Raw genomic sequence first — 15,860 nt, forward strand, 5'->3', positions numbered from 1 at the left:
GCTGCAAAAGCCCCAGTGGTGCCACCCAGTGGTAGTGTTAAGTGGCTCTGCCGTCAGCCTGCCACTTACAAGCTGTGACCCTGGCCACTGCCTTAGCACATCTGTGCCTGGCTTTCTCCAGCAAGCGTTGGCTGAGTGCCTGCTGTGCCCCGGTACTGTTCTACATGCTGGGGGCATGTCAGGGAACTGGCAATGCCTGCTTTGTGCTGCTGACGTCCTGGCATGAACAATCAGAAATGGACACAACAAATAAGGGGAATTATGCAGTGTTGAGAGGTGAACACTCGTGCAGACACAGAGGCAGGATAAAGGGTCAGGGAGCGGGGCCGGAGCTGCTGCCATTTTAAACAGGACAGTCGGGGTAGCCTGCACTGAAAGGTCACATCTGTGTGAGGATCGGACAGCGGGAACCCCGAGGGTCTCTGGGGAAGACTGTTCCTGGCAGGGGGATCAGCTGTGCGGAGGCCCTGAAGCAGGGGGGCTTCCAAGGGAACTATCTCAAGGGCTGTTGAAATTCGGGTGCCGCCAGCACAAAGTAAACAATACACGGTTATTTCTCCTACTGAGCTTTTTTTGCTCCTGTGGTCCTGGAAGCAACAGGGCCTTCTGGGCACAGAGCATGGGCACTAGAGTCTGAACTGTCTCTGGGCCCGGATGACCATGATCCACCCCATCCTGTGCAAGGTGACAAGCTCCCTGCTTCACGTTGCCGGCAGCCGAGTCGAGGTGCCCTCCAGCCGTCCTCCCACAAGATCAGTGGCCCCTGCCCCACAGCCTTTACCTGTGTTCCATCAGAGTCGCTGCACGGAGCCCAGCCTCGATATGCATGTGTCGCTCACAGCACATGCGTAATTACTGCACATCTGCGCACACACACGTACCAGGCACCCACAGGTACAGGGGGGCACACACACCACACATATGCACAAGCACATATGCAACACACGTATGCCATGCATACGGACACATACACATGCCACGCTCACACACACACAACATACTTGCCTGAATGCATGTGTGAACACACATCTTCCCACTTCCAAGCGCTGCTTCCAAACATGCCCTTTCTCAGGATCGCCGGCACCCCCTGAGCTGCTGAAACATCCCTGCCTCCCTCTCTGCTCCCTGAGCCCTCTAGAGTCCCCCTGCCTAAGAATACGCTAGGATATCGATATTTCATCTTCAACAGCGCTTCTACTTAGAAACACTTCACCCCAGTTCTCATTCCTCAGGGCAATCTAGGAAAGAAGGTATTTTTACTCTTCCTGTTTTAAAGATGAGGGGCCTGAGGGGATGAGAGAGCTGATAGAATTGGCTCAGGGACACATGGAGAGCCGGGTCAGGCTGGGATTTGGACCCAGGCCCCGGGGCTCTGCATATGTGGCTCACAAGCTATTTTCAAGCATCCGTTGCCCCATGCTGGCCCTGTGCTGGTGCTCCAGGTATCAGGGCTGCCCATTCATATGACACTGCCAGCTGGCTGCCTCACGGGCAGCTCACGCTCAGAGCTCCAGCTCTTCTCCCCTGCAACCCCCAGCCCCACTTCCCCAACTCGGCTGGTATTCTCATTCCTGGTGGGACACCTGGGAGGGGTTCCCTGCCCATGTCCACATCGTTCCATCAGTTAGTCGATCATCAGCAGCACCCCAGGCCCTCCTCTTCCCTCCCGCTGCTGCTGCTGCATCCTGACCAGGCCAGCGGCAGCCCCTTCCTGAATCCTGCACCAGCCGCCAGCCTGTCCCAGGTTTCCCTCGGAGCTGACATCTGTTCCACACTCACACCTCAATCGTCTGGCCCTTCTGCCTAAAGCCCTGCTAAGGCCCTTGGGTTCCCAAGATAACAAGAGATCTCCCACGGGAGGCCCGACCACCTTACACCACAGGGTGCCCATGCTCAGTAGGTACCCAGTGAGGAGAGAAGCATGGTGTTCCCTCCAACACCTGCGTCACACTCACACTCGTGTGTCCCACCAGCTCTTTCCAGCAGGCTCCACGCTGCTCCCAGCACTATTGAGAATGGCAGGGCCACTACCCCCAATGCTGCTAACGAGCAGCTCTTCGGTGTTGGGAGTGATCTTGGGCTGGGCCTGATTCCCATCATATCCAATCGGAGGGAAGCACCCTGCAAGGGAGTTGGTATTCTGCCGAGGAAGGAACCACGGCCCAGGGGGTGAAGTGACCAGGAGTGGCAGCGCGACACGCGCCGCTGGGTGTGGCAGTGGCCGCTGGGCAAGTCCTCCTGCAGCCTCCCACCTCCAAACCGCCAGATGTCCCATCTCTGCTCCCTGAAACGGCCCTCCAGACTCTGCTTGGTTCTCTCCCAGTCCCCCTCAGACCCTCGTCCCTGCTAAACCATGGAAGCCGTCCTTGCCAAGGCCAGTGACCTCCACCCTGCCCAGTGGGAGGTTGGTCCTCAGCCCCTCCCACGCAGCTGCTGTGGCACCTGACGCAGCTGATGTGCCCACCTGTCCGGACACAGGACGACCACTTGGGTTCCCGGGCTCCCCACTGCCCAGGGGTGCTGCCTGCCTCCTCTTTGGGCCACTGGAGGAGTTGGCCACGCCTCACCCATCCCTCCTGTCCCCTGGCCTCTCTAGCCCCACTGCCAGCCTCACAGAGGCTTCTCATCTGGGGCCCATGGCCCCGGGTCGTGTGTAGAACCAGGCAGCAGCAGCGTAACTAGCTTTCTTCGTAGCTCTGCGTGGCCTATTTCATGCCTTTAAAAGCAAAATTCTGAGGAGTCCGTAGGTCTCACTGGCCCCTGAGTTCAAGGCCCCTGGACACCCCTGAGGGTCCCACTGCCCCAGGACGGCCCTCTGGCCTCGACCCCAAACACCCGATTCGTGCTGTCAGCCTTTGCCTGGTGCTGATAACTCAAAACCCTCCCATTCCCCAATCCTCCCAGATGCTCCAACCAAAATGCTGGGCCTCCTTCTTTTTCTCACATGTCACCCATCAGCAAGGGGTCACCATGTCCCAGGTGTGTACGGGACCCAGCTTCTGCACTGAGGCCCACTGCACCCCACAAGGTTTGACCCCGAGGACCCTGTTCCTAGGGAGGCTTCCTGTCTCATCAGGAGGAAAAGCCAGTGTCCCAGAGGCCGGCAGCCCCACAGGACTGGCCCCTGCCCCTCGGTGCTCGCCGGGCACAAAGCCACTTCCCTCTTCGTGGTATGAGATTACCCACATCTCCCAGAGCTTTGAACAAGGTCCCTGGTCCCAGCAGCCTCCCTGACCTCCACGTACAACGGCCGCCCTGGGGTGAGGGCTGGCCTCCCTGGTTCTTGTATAAGGCTCTCCTCGATGCCCGCTGCATGGCTGCTCATGTCTTCTTGCCTGGAGCCTTCTTCCCTCCCTTAGGCAGCTCCCTGAGAGCAGGGCTCTCCCAGGTTTTCACTGCTGTGACCCCAGCACCTGGAGCGCACTGCGATGCAATCCGTCCACCCAGACCGCACTGAGCCTGAAGCCTCATCTCCTGACCACATAGCTAAAGAGCCCATCTGCCCCCCTGTCCACACAGCCCCAGAGACGCCTGCAGCCCCCAGCCCCAGCTCCTACAGCCTCTGGCCCATTAAAGTCCTGCCAGAAAGGGTGGGCTTTCTCCCAGACAGGAGAATGACCCTACCCCATCCTGGAGGAAATCAGGCCTCACTGTCCATTCCATCCTCCAAAGCTCAGTGAGCACCCACTGTGCCAGGCTGGTCCCGCACACCTGCAGGAATCCTCACTCTTACTCTGTGCACAGGTGGATGGAGCAGGTGCCTCGGAGGGTGCCACGTGCACACTCCCCAGACAGCAGTGCTGGCTGGGGCAGCCCTGCCAGAGAAGACCCTCACCCACCTCCCCGTATCCGCCCACCCCTCACCCCCCATCGGCAGGTTTCCCCACCAGTCACTCACCTGTGGTACCGTGCCCACCCCGGTCCTGGGTCAGGCTGGTCAGGCAGTTTTCAGGGCCACCGGCCACCGCATCTCTCAAGCAGACATCCCCGTTGGGGGCCAGGGGGCCCGCGGCAGGGCCTCCCGCCTCGCCACCCAGGCAGGCGCAGGGGCTCTGCATGATGCCGCAGGGGTGCGAGCTACGGCTTCCGGCCAGACACGCATCCAGCCAGCGGCATAGCATCTGGCAGGCGGCGCGGCTGGGGTTGCGGTTCCCCACCACCAGGTACTCCACGGAGAAGTCGTCGCCGGGGCTCGCCGGAGCGGGTCGGGGCCCGAGGTCGTGGTCCTGGGGTGGCTGCTGGCGCCGCATCTGCAGGAACTGCTTGCTGGCCTGCAGGAAGGCCAGGGGCGCCGAGGAATCGCAGAGCCTCAGCACGTCGTCGAAGCTCTCCACGCCCAGGTAGGTGCGCGTGGACTCAAGGAAGGAGTCGAACTGGTAGGTGCGGACGTGGCCGGGGCCGGCGCAGGGCACAGGCGCCTTGGCCACCTTCATGTAGAGCGTGTAGCGCCGCGGGTCCGGGTTGCGCAGCGTCCAGGAGCAGCGCGAGGCGTGGGCCGGGAACACCGCGGCCGCTGAGAAGTAGCCGAAGAACTTTCCCTGCACCAGCGTGGCGCACGGCTCGGGCACCGGCCCTGCGTCGGCCCCAGTGGCCGCCCGTACACAGCGCCCCAGCAGCAGCAGCAGCAGCAGCAACAGCAGCGGGGCGAGGATCCACACGGGGCGGGGGGCGGCGGCCTGGCCCCTCATCCTAGCTCGCGGGGCCGCCGGGGTTCCGCGGGCTGGGCAGGCAGGCGCGGGCCAGGCCTTGACATGCCAGGGTCCGGCGGTGGGCAGGGCCGGCCCGGCGGGGGCAGGGGTGTGGGGCAAGGGTGGGATGGGAGAGGGCCCCGCTTCCGGTGACAGAGAAGGCAACAACGGCTTCTAAAGTCCAGGGCCCTGGTGCCTGCCTGTGACCACCAGCAGCAGCTGGAAGAGAAAGAGCAGATGGTCAGAGTGAGCCCCTGGGGACACACAGGCTCTGGGTATGGGGGTGCACTCTCTCAGAGGAGGAAGCTCAGCCTGCTCCCAGTGAGGGCAGGAGGACTTTGGGCCGCAGACAAAGGCCCTGGCACCATCCAAGGCACCTGCTCCGTCCACCTGTCTGTCTGCCACCCACCGGCATGATCACCTGTAGGGCAGCGGCCTAGCTAGGAGAACTAGTGCCTCCACTTCCACCCAACCCAGGCCTGAGCAGGGAGGGCTGGGCACTCCACCTGGGCCTCCCGGGGGTGCCCTTTGGCTGGACAGCCTGGTGTGGCTCCCCAGGGGTCCTGGCCGCTCACCACGCTCTGCAGGGCTGCCCCTCTGAGAGTGGAGGGTGCAGTTCTCTCAGGCTCTCTCCCCTGCTGACCTTGGTCCCTCCTCTCTAACCTTCCTCCTTCCTGGGAAAATTCTGAAAACGCTGTGGTGGGGAAGCGGCCCTGGAGAGCATGGGAGAAACTTTACTCTGCCATTCCCCAGCCTCTTCTAAAGGCTTGGGGTGCAGGAAGTGCAGAGCCTCAACAGCAGCTGAACCTTTGGGGTGAGGTGGGGTTCAGATTTGGTGACCCTCAGGACTGCCCTCTGCAGCCTCCAGTGGCATGTGCCCAGCTGGCACTCCTGGCAGGAAGCTCCCTTCCGGCCCTTCCGTGTACCCCTTGTGCCCTAAAGCTCCAGGCAGAGGGTCTGGGGAGGGACAGAGGAGGGAGGGAGCCACCAGGAGCCACCTCACCTCCGTCCTACCTCTGCAAGGCGTTACCTCCCATCATGAATCATAGAAAAACAGGTGCAGAGAGAGTCAATGATTTATCCCCGTCAGGGAGTGGGTGGGAGAACCCATACACGAACCCCAGGCTGACCCCAAATTTGTGCCACCAGGAGACACCTCCCAGCTCCAGGGGGGGGCCCAGCTTGAGTGACGATCTACTCACACCAGCACAGGTGAGCAGAGGCACAGGGAAGGTCCCGGATCAGGAGCTGCTCTGAGTCCAGCGGGCACCCACCTCGCTGTGGACCTTGGCAAGCTCCTCCTATCCACAGAACTCTGTCTCCCTGCCACCCCCAAGGCCTCTGGCTGGGCTACCCATCCCACCCAGCAGCCGAGCCAGTGGGGGAGGGAGGGGAGCGGCAGGCAGTCCCCCTCCCCCAGTCCACCCGGCCTCCGGGTGCGGGTGCCTCCGCTCTGCTGACCGCACAAATGCCCATCGCCCGCCCACGGGACCCACCGCTTCCTGCTGCCCAGGCCCAGCTGGCCGGCGACACAAGGTCTGTCACTGCTCTGCAGTTCCCTCCTGGCGCCCTTCCTGCACAGCCTTGTAGGCAGAGCAGGGAGCTGGACCCAGGCAGCCTCGAGGCCTGACCCCGGTCTCTGAGCCCAGAGGAACCAGAAGGCTGAGGCGTGGGCCCAGACAAGTCTTGTACCACAGAGCCTCAGTTTCCCCATCTGTAAAGTGGGGTGGGTGCCCCACTGCTCTCAATAAGATGTTAAGAGCTGGGTGGGGAATCATAGCCGGGGGTGCAGAAGTGCTCCCCAAGGGAAGCTGGCTGGGGCTTTTGGATCCGGGGACGGACATGGCTCAGTCCAGCCCTCTGTGGTCTCCTTCCTGACAAACATTCCAGGCTCCCAGGAGGAAAGTGTTTTTAAAAAGGGCAAATCGGCCGGGTGTGGTGGCTCAAGCTTTGTAATCCCAGCTCTTTGGGAGGCCAAGGCAGGTGGATCATGAGGTCAAGAGATCGAGACCATCCTGGTCAACATGGTGAAACCCCATCTCTACTAAAAATACAAAAAATTAGCTGGGCATGGTGGCGTGTGCCTGGAATCCCAGCTACTCAGGAGGCTGAGGCAGAATTGCCTGAACCCAGGAGGCAGAGGTTGCGGTGAGCCAAGATAGCGCCATTGCACTCCAGCCTGGGTAACAAGAGCAAAACTCCATCTCAAAAATAAATAAATAAATAATGAAAATAAAAATAAAAAAGAGCAAACCTACAATGCTATCTTCCCATCTTGGCACCTCTGCAGCAGACCTGGGAAGATGCCGCCACACCCCCTGCCTCTTGGAAGCCCTCCTCCAGTCTGCCCCCAGACATGCTTGGCTGGGTAGGCTTGGACAAGGCATGGAAGAGTGAGGCGGTCCTGGGTGCCCCCTCCATCTCATGGAGTGGGAGCACCATGGGCAGGTCCCACAGCCAGGCCTCCCTAGCTTCACCTCACACTACAGTCTCAGGGTGAGCCCAGTCCTGGATGAGTATTGGCATAGTCTGGCAGAGCCTGGCAGAGTGCCAAGCCCATCTGGTGCTGACCCCATGTGGCCTTGACCCCTCCACAGGCCAGCCAGCTTCACTGCTCCATATGCCCCTCAAAGTGCCAAGGAGGCCCCAGGCAATCCTGTTAGCCATGACCCTGGGGTTGGTTTCACCACCTTCCCCCAGAGGAACCCTCACAGCTCAAGATGCTGGGGCCTGCCTCTCCCCTCCTCATCTCAGGCCCTGGCAGCTCCAGCCCACAGCCTTCCCAGGGCGGGGCAGGTTCTGGGGGCCTGCGGTGCCAGGAGTGGGCATAGGAGCCTGGGTGCACAAGCACTGGCCGCTGAGCACACGGTCTTTAGGGCCTCGGTCATCCCATATGGAAATGGGCACAGCCTGGCACCTGGAAGGGAAGCGCAGCCTCATAAGCCCAGCTGGCCATGATGGAGCTGGTGTCCACAGTGCTGTGTGAACGGTGCAGGCCACGAGGGGTGTCCGAGGACACGCTCCGGCTCGTGAGAAAACACAGAGCAGTGCATCCCACGCTCACAGCGAGACAGGACGCATGCCAGGCACACCGTTGCTGAGGCACCGTTACAGATCCATTTTACAGATGGGCATGCTGAAGTCCACAGAGGGGCCATGCCTCACTGAAGGCTCACAGCCTGTACCAGGCGCCTGAGCCTGGATTCCAGCCCAGGCCTGCAGGTTGCCACCAGTGCTCTCTGCACAGCACGGCCTGGCATGGCCCCAGAGCAGGTGGACCAGGCCCTATCCCTGCCACTGTCCCCAGGCCCTTGAGAGCTGAGCCGAGTGGAGGCCTCCTGGCATCCCCCAGGGTCCTGGCATCACTGGTCACCCTCACTGTCACCAGCTCACTCCATGCCTTGAGTCCTCTTAGGGTTGTGAGGTCCATCTGTAGGCAAGAAGTGGCAGTGGGGGTCAGAAGCAGGCTGGTGTCCCCATCAGAACGGCCACTTAGAAGGCCCACCCTGGCAGTGCTGGGGGCACCCTGGGGGTGAGGATGAGGGAGGGGCATGAGGGCCGGAGCGGCCATGGGGAAGGAGGGTGGTCAGGAGGTGGAAGGGGGAGGCCCCAGCACCGGCCGGCACGGAGGCTGTGCAGGCCCACTTCTGGCCTGGATAGTGAGGAGTGGGAGGTGCCTGCAGGGAGGAAGGGGTAGGGCCAGGGGCAGGGCAATGCCCAATGCCTGGCAGGGACCTGGAGCCTTGGCAGACTGTCTCGGGACCAGAAGATGGCCCAGAAGTGCCTGTCCCTGGGATTCTTAAGCCATGAAGCCCCAGGGCTCCAACGGAGGGACCGCAGTGCCATCAGCAAGTCAGGTGGTGTGGGGGCAGGGGGACTCAGGTCACTTACTGGCTCCCCAGCGTCCCCTAGAACATCTGTACTGAGCCATCCCCACCCAGGCCTTGGGAGAGGCCCTGTTGGCTGGAAGGCCGGCCCAGCTGACATGAATTTGAGACCCACAGAGCAGGCCTGATCCTGCCTTTTCTGGCTGAGCCACTGAGCAATTCAGGGGAGGACCCAGGCTGTTGTCTTGGCTGATGGCCTGAGCCAACCAGTGGGCACGGGCCCCCCACCTGCCACACTCACCCATCCCTCAGCCAGCTGAGGTCCCCTGCACCCCGCCTGGCCGCCACCCTTCAACGGAGCTACTGGGGAGCCTTCTCACACCAAGGCAGGCCCAGGCAGGCAGAGAGCTGGCCAAGGCTAGGGGGCAACCAGGGACCCCCTCCTCAGGCTCCTGTCCCCCCATGCCAAGCCCATGTCACAGGGCTGCAGTCCAGCTGAGACAGGGCGGGGAGGCTACTGATCCTGCCTGGCCACCAGGGTGGCATCCTGGAGGGGGCAGCACCTGAATGGCGCCCTCAGGATGAGTGAGTCCCTCTGCCTGCCAGGGGCAGGGGCAGGCCAGTGTGGTGTCTGGGCCAGGAGGAACGTCAATTCAGAGGGTCACAGGAGACTTCCTGTGGGCACATGGAGACAGCCGGTGGCCCCTGCTGAGACAGGAAGGGAGAAGCAGATGTGCATGTGTGTGTGTGCACGTGTGTGTGTGTGCACGTGTCTGTGTGTGCCCAAGTGCATGTGTGTGTGCACACGTATGCCTGTATGCATGTGAGTGTGCATATGTGAGCATGGACACACACTCACATGTGGGACATTATACAAGGCCACATGACAGTGGGAGAGCCTCGGCTCAGAGCTGTGCTTGCTGGGATGTGAGGGCAGGCAGAGCGGGGGCTGGGAGGGGGGGCATGCCCCAGAGGGTGCCTCTAGCGGAAACCACAGCCACAGCCTCGGACAGAGAGGTCCAGGCCCGAGGCTAACAATGGCTCCGCCCTGGGGCAGCTGCTGGGGCATCTGCAGAGCGCATCTGTGACCTCGGCTCCCCTGGGCTGGTTCACCCTCCTTCCCTCAGCCATACCAGCTCCCAGGTCCCCTCGGTGGGGAGGATGCCCGGGGGCCCCAGGGGGTGGACTAGACAAATTCCTAGCCCCTCAAAATCTATGCTCTGCGCTTCTCTGGCAGGTGCCTTGATTTCCCCAGGAGCCTTGGCAGCCTCATCCTCCACAGGCCTGCTCCATGCGGTGGTCAGGGGCCCTAAAGGTTGAGTCCTGATGACTCCTGAGCCCACCCCATGTCAGGCCTCCACTGTGAGGATAGAAACCTCCCGGCCTTCAGGCCACAGCTGACAGGGTAGGAGGGGCTCTGCGGCTGCCCCAGTGCTGGCGCTGGTTACTCCTGCCTTCAAGTTCACAATTTAATGGCAAAACTGTCATCAACTCTCTTGCAGAGAAGTGGACAACTCTCTTGGTCCCCAAACCACAGGCCACTTCTCCACTCACTGGTTTCCACATCCCGGCCTGGGTGCTGCAGCTCCCACTACCCACTGCCCCCCGTGTCACAGGAACAGTGACCAGTTAGCGGCAAAGCCCTCACAGGTTCCTGCCTTTCCCGTCACCTTCTCCAGGGTCAAACTGCCCTTGTGACCAGGAAGTTCCTCCTGGTGTCTAGCCCCCATCCTTCCTGCCACAGAGGAGGCTGGCCAGCTTCTGCGAGGTGGCCTCAGGACGAGGTGGGGAGTGCTGCGGGTCTCTGGGCAGAGGTGACAGGGTGAGGGCGGCGGCTGGCAGACGGGGGACCCAGAGAGGTAGGGCAACAGAACCCAGCCACACTGGGCTAGGGATGAAGAGCTGGGAGCCATAGTGAGGGACAGAGGGCACCCATGTTCACTACGCACTGACGGCGGGCCAGCAACGGGCCTGAGATGATACAGGAGCACCTCCTTCAATCTCAGGCTTCTGCATGGGGTGGCCAAGGCAGTGACCCCCATCGCCTCCCACCGCCATCCCTCGCCCATGCAGACTGCACACACACAGCCCACCGTGCCGCCAGGCCTGGGTTTCCATCACACCCAGCACCTTGGTCTCCCCACCATCCAACCCGGGGTGGCGGAGGCTGTCCAAAGCCCTTCTCTCAGGGGCACTGGGGCTTCTCCACGAGGCTCGGCACTCCACGCCCGCTCCGGGGCCAGTCCACACCGGACAGACCCGACCCGGGGCTCAGGCCTCCAGCGTCCCTTCCCCGCCCACCCCAGGCCACCAATGGCATCCCCAGACGCCAGCCACAAAAGGCACTCTGTTGTCTTTCGGGCCTCTGAACAGTGCCCGCCTGTGTGTCCTGAGAAAAGGCTGCACGGGGGAGGGGGCGGGGTAGGCGTCCTCGGCACCGACTGCCCGGGGGCTGGGAGGCAGACCGCTGGCCTTCTCCGCTCAGAGCCCATGGCCCCCACTCAGGCGGCCTGGTCACCGGAAGCAGAGGCAGCACCATCCCCCGCCCGTGAGGTCCTGGCAGGGCCCCTGACATGGGCCCAGGACAACTTATCTGCACGTCTCAGGGGTTCAGAGCCACAAGAATGGGGCCAGAGTGTCAGGAACTAGCCTGCCCCCCCTGAGGGTGACCCCTGGCTGCCACCTGCCCTGCACCAGCTTGTGCCAACCATATCCCCATGGGCCAACCTGCAGGGTAGCTAGGTCTGCCCTTGGGGAGACCAGGTCATACGCTGCCCAAAGTGGATGGGGGCCCGGAATTTCCTCTTAAGGGTGGGCAGGGCTGCCAGCAGGGTCAGATCCCTGGGGCTGGACCCCCAAGGGCATGGGAGCCCACCATGTTCACAGGGCCTGCCAGGCCCAGCCCCACCCACCTGCCTGGGCACAGGGGGGCCCAAAGAATCTGGCCAGAGCCACTGGCGGGGAGAGAAAGGCTCTTCTTACAGAGATCACTGCTGGGGCTGAGGCAGAGGGGGCCTGTCCTGTGCCAAGCTCTGCTCGCTCTGCGCTGCCACAGACCTTCACTCGACACCCCCGCCACTGGCAGAGGGCAGGGTTATCACAGCTCTGCTCAGGCCAGCCCTATGCTCTGCCCTGGCACAGACCTTCATTCGACACCCCCACCACTGGCAGAGGGCAGGGTGATCACAGCCTGCAGTTGAGCAGACCTGGATACAGGTCCGGAGGCACCGACCGACCGCTAGCGAGTCCGGGCATGGCAGGAGCTGTTAGCTCTTGTCCCAGCACACCATCCCGGAACACCCTGAGCCAGTGTTGGTGGCCAGCTTTCCATCAGCCCTTGGGTTCCAGGCCCCACTGCACCTGCCCTACTCTAGGGCTCCGCACCCCAAGCCACCTGCAGGCCTTAACAATGCTCCCTATCCTAAAGCTCCTGGGCCTCTGTCCCTGCCCTGCGGCACTGAGCCCCAGGCACATCCTGGGGCAGGTCAAGGCCAGAGTGAGGAGGGCTGCTTTGCACAGAAGGGGCCCCCGAGGGCAGGGCTGCCCAGCCAGGCGGTCTCCAGGTGCCCTCCGGGGACAGGCACACACATGCATGGGCAGCAGTGGGAGCCCCCAGCAGCAGCATGGGGACCTGAGGAGGAGGCTGCATGCAGCCTGGACTCCACACTGGCTGGTCTCCCGGCTTGAGGACCCCTGAGCGGAGGTTGTACCCTGGGAGCAGGCCCCAACCCAGGCCTCCACCTCGCCATAGTGGGCAGGCAGTTTGGCAGTGGGGAGGAACAGCTGCAGCCAGGGCCAGCTTCTAGGAGAGAGTAAGTAGTGTGTCCTGCAGGTGAGCAGCTGCATCTCGAGAACGGGCTGGAGGACACATGGGTGGCTGAGCATGCAGCACATATGTATGCGTGTGTGCTTGTGGTGAGTGCGAGTGGAAGGTGTGTGGGTGTGAGTGGTGTGTGAGTGTGGGAACAGTGTGTTCCATCTGTGTGCACATGTGGCATGTGTGCTGGCAGGCGTGTGTGTAAGGAAGTGTGTGCAGGTGCAGGGTGTGTGCATGTTCCTTTTGTGAGCGACAAGTGTGTTGCAACGCACCATTCCAGGGCTGTGCACATGCATGTGTGCAGGCGTGTGTGAGCAACTGTGTGCAGAGTGAACTGCCAGCATGCGGGTCTGCACACATCTTGCAGTTTTGCGAGAGGTGAAGCATCTGGGTGCGCCATGGTGGAGAGGAAGTCTTCCCGGAGGAGCTCCTTGAGGTCTCGGTGGGGCACAGGGACAGGCCTCTGGGGCAGGGGAACAGAGATGGGGTGCAGACTGCAGGGGCCCTTCTTCCTCCCTGAATCCTGTTCCTTTTCCCTGTGGCTCTGAAATCCCATTTAAATGCATTCCTCTGGGGCAGCCAACACCCCACGGTGGAAATGGGGTCTCACCAAGACTTGCCTGGATGGTCCTACCTACCACTCCCTGGCACCTCACCGGCGCCACCCTGGATGATCTGGCACTCTCCAGGACAGGCAGGTAGGGCCCCCCCACCCTCCTGTCACAGAGATGCCAGCATAGCCTCAGAGAGGTGCTGGCCCAGAGTTGGCCTGCCAGTAGGCAGGAGTGCAATTCCAACGGTGTGCTGCCAGGGCCCGGGAGGGTGGGCCAGGATTCATGGTGTCAGTAGTGGGGTGTGGGCTTTGCAAGGCTCCCTCTCCACCTGGCACCCAGGCCAGTGCTATGTTCCCAGCCTCCTGGCCACTCCTCTGTGTTTTTCACTTCAAGGACCTCTCAACCCCGAATCTCACTCAAGAATCGGCACCCAAAAAACTGGCCCAGGAATGAGTGAGGAGTGGGGGACAGGCACTAGGACACAGGGACTGTCTCATCTCAAGGTCCACCCATCTGAGCTCCCAGTAATCCCCGAGTCCTCCTGACCTCAGCTGCACTGGGCCGGGACAGCTCAGTGGACTGGTGCGCTGTGGGGACCGGCCTGCTGCATGCTCCTCTCCCAGGAACGCAAGTGGCTGGGGCCTGACAGGACTTCCCCCGTGCCCCTCTGAACCAAGCCCAAGAGGGACGCCTGAGACGGAGCAGAACACCAGGAGCAGGAGGACCGCCGTGGGGGCCAGTGAAGGACTCAGGAGCCTAAGGTAGGGGCCAAGGCGACAGTGATTGTGCTGAGGGAGGTGGCTATGAGGGGTGCCGAGGTGCTGCTGAGGAGGGTGGGGTGATGGGGGAGGGTGCTGTTGCTGGGATGGAGGTGGGGTCAGACACAGTGCAGTGCTGGTGGCAGGGTGCAGCTGAGGGGGCCTGGGAGGCAATGGTTGTGGGGGTGACGGGGTGAGGTGAGATGGTAGGGGCAGTCGGGGTGCTGCCGTCAAACTGAGGGAACTGCGGCTGCGAATGAGCAGACTAGGCGCAGGAGGGCTGGGTATGTGCGTGTTTGTGAAACCCCTGCAGGGAAGGAGGGAGGAGGGGCAGAGGTCCCCACAGGTCCATCCAGGCAGGGCAGCCCTGGACAACAGAACCAGTAACAGGGGTGCTGGGGGCCAGGGGCCAGGGCTCTGTGGAGGAAGGGGGCTAGTCCTTTGGCACTGATCCTCATTTTGGTTGCTTCTGCAATTAAAAGACATGAGTTAATATGAAAAAAGAAGAGAGAGGGAGGGTGGGGCAGGAGTGGAGATGTCCAGAGCCCCTCCTCAGTGGCGTGTGCTCTGTCTGCAGGGCAGGGGAGATACTCGCCTTAACCCCGTGGGGCACAGATGAGGAAGAAGGCTGGGGCCTGATGAAGGTCACGGAGCAGAATGCAGAGCCAGCACCCCCTGGGTCCTCCTGCCAGTTCCAGTCTGCAGGGGGCCTCCTGCCCATCCCTGGACATGAACATCCGGGCTGCATCCCCCAGATCATGCAGCCTGTAGGTCTAAGCCTCCCCTCCTTCCTCTCTGCACATGTGGACAGGTGAACATCACAGGGCAGGTGCCGTGTGCACCATAGTGTGCTTGTGCTGACCCGCGTCCTCGTGAGCTCTCAACTGGGCACAGGTTTTCAGGTGGTGGCACCCCAGCGTTCCATGTCTCTTGCCTTTGTGGGGACACGCGTGCCAGCTCTGGGTGTCTGCCCGTGCCTCACAGCGGGATGTGTGCTGGTCTTGGGTGGTGTCAGGGCTGGCTGCCGCCTGCTGAGACGGATGTGGCGTGCATCTTGTGCAGTGCGGCGGTGGGCATGGCAGTGGCATTCAGCAGGCTGTGCACTCAGCCTCCTGAAGGCCTGTGACTTATGGCCCACCAGGGCACGTCATCTCTTTGGCATCCCCATCAGGCCAAGCCACCAATCCTGCTCAAGACTCTCCTGTAGCTCCTGAAAGCAGCTCCCAGGACGTGGACCAGCTCAGGTCTGCCCCCAACCCCTGTGCAGCCCCTGTCCTGCCTCCACCCTCCTCTCCAGCTCTGGTCTATTTCTCAACACCTGCACTATGCCCTGCCCCAGGGCCTTTGCACAGCCGGCACTTCCCTCTGCCCGGACCTCTGACCCCTTTATCACCCACCCACCTGCCGTTCCGTGGGACGCCTCCTAGGTGAGCCCCATTCTGGGCATCTGCAGGCTGCCTTCTTGCACTCCCCAGAGCCTCCCTGGCAGAGCTTGTCTGGGGTTCTTTCCTGCATGTTCCCGCCTTAACACTTGGGAGGGGATTGTCTGGGACCACGTCCTCCCCCTTGCTGACTGTCCTGCTCCCAGTGCGAGGGTGTGCACGTGGGCTGTCTAGTGAGTGCTTCTTCCCGTGTGCACTTGGGCTGTCTAGTGAGCGCTTCTTTCCGTGTGCACTTGGGCTGTCTAGTGAGCGCTTCTTCCCGTGTGCACTTGGGCTGTCTAGTGAGCGCTTCTTCCCGTGTGCACTTGGGTTGTCTAGTGAGCTCTTCTTCCCGTGTGCACGTGGGCTGTCACAGGGGGATCCCGGGCCTGTGCGTGTTTACCCAGAAGTCACAGCTCTGCCGATGGCGCAGCTGCAGCCAGGGAGGCCAGAGGCTTCCAGAAGACAAAGGGAGGGCGTGGGCTGGCGGGCCCGGAGGGGTTACAATACCCGCCAGGTTCGGGGTCTTTGCTGGGAGTCGGGTGTTGGAGCTTTCCGCCCAGGGGTCGGTCCCTGGCACACAGCGCGGACTCGGGGGCAGCCCCGAGCCAGAGCCGACGGTAATACGGAGTCTGAGGGAATCCTGCCACCCGGGCCACGCACACACATGTGCGATCTGCATGCCTGTACACACGTGCCCCAGCCTCCCGGACGGGCGCGCACGTGCATGCGCGGCGCACAGGGAACATGCACGCACACGCGCGCTCGCGCCAGCGCACCGCGCGCGGGGACTGG

General features: G+C 62.2%; 1 protein-coding gene across 20 annotated transcripts in view; it reads right to left on the bottom strand.

Annotated features, from left to right (window-relative positions):
• ADGRB1 (adhesion G protein-coupled receptor B1) overlaps positions 1–15,860 on the bottom strand; it is a 98,281-nt gene that overhangs the window by 78,520 nt on the left and 3,901 nt on the right. For all 20 annotated transcript variants that reach the window (XM_078353012.1, XM_078353006.1, XM_078353022.1 and 17 more), the window contains exon 2: positions 3,899–4,907. In XM_078353012.1, coding sequence (XP_078209138.1) covers positions 3,899–4,688 — 790 coding nt within the window. In that variant the 5' untranslated portion in view covers positions 4,689–4,907. The remainder of the gene's footprint in view (positions 1–3,898; positions 4,908–15,860) is intronic.

The sequence above is a fragment of the Callithrix jacchus genome, chromosome 16, assembly GCF_049354715.1.
Source record: "Callithrix jacchus isolate 240 chromosome 16, calJac240_pri, whole genome shotgun sequence".
NCBI lineage: Eukaryota > Metazoa > Chordata > Mammalia > Primates > Cebidae > Callithrix > Callithrix jacchus.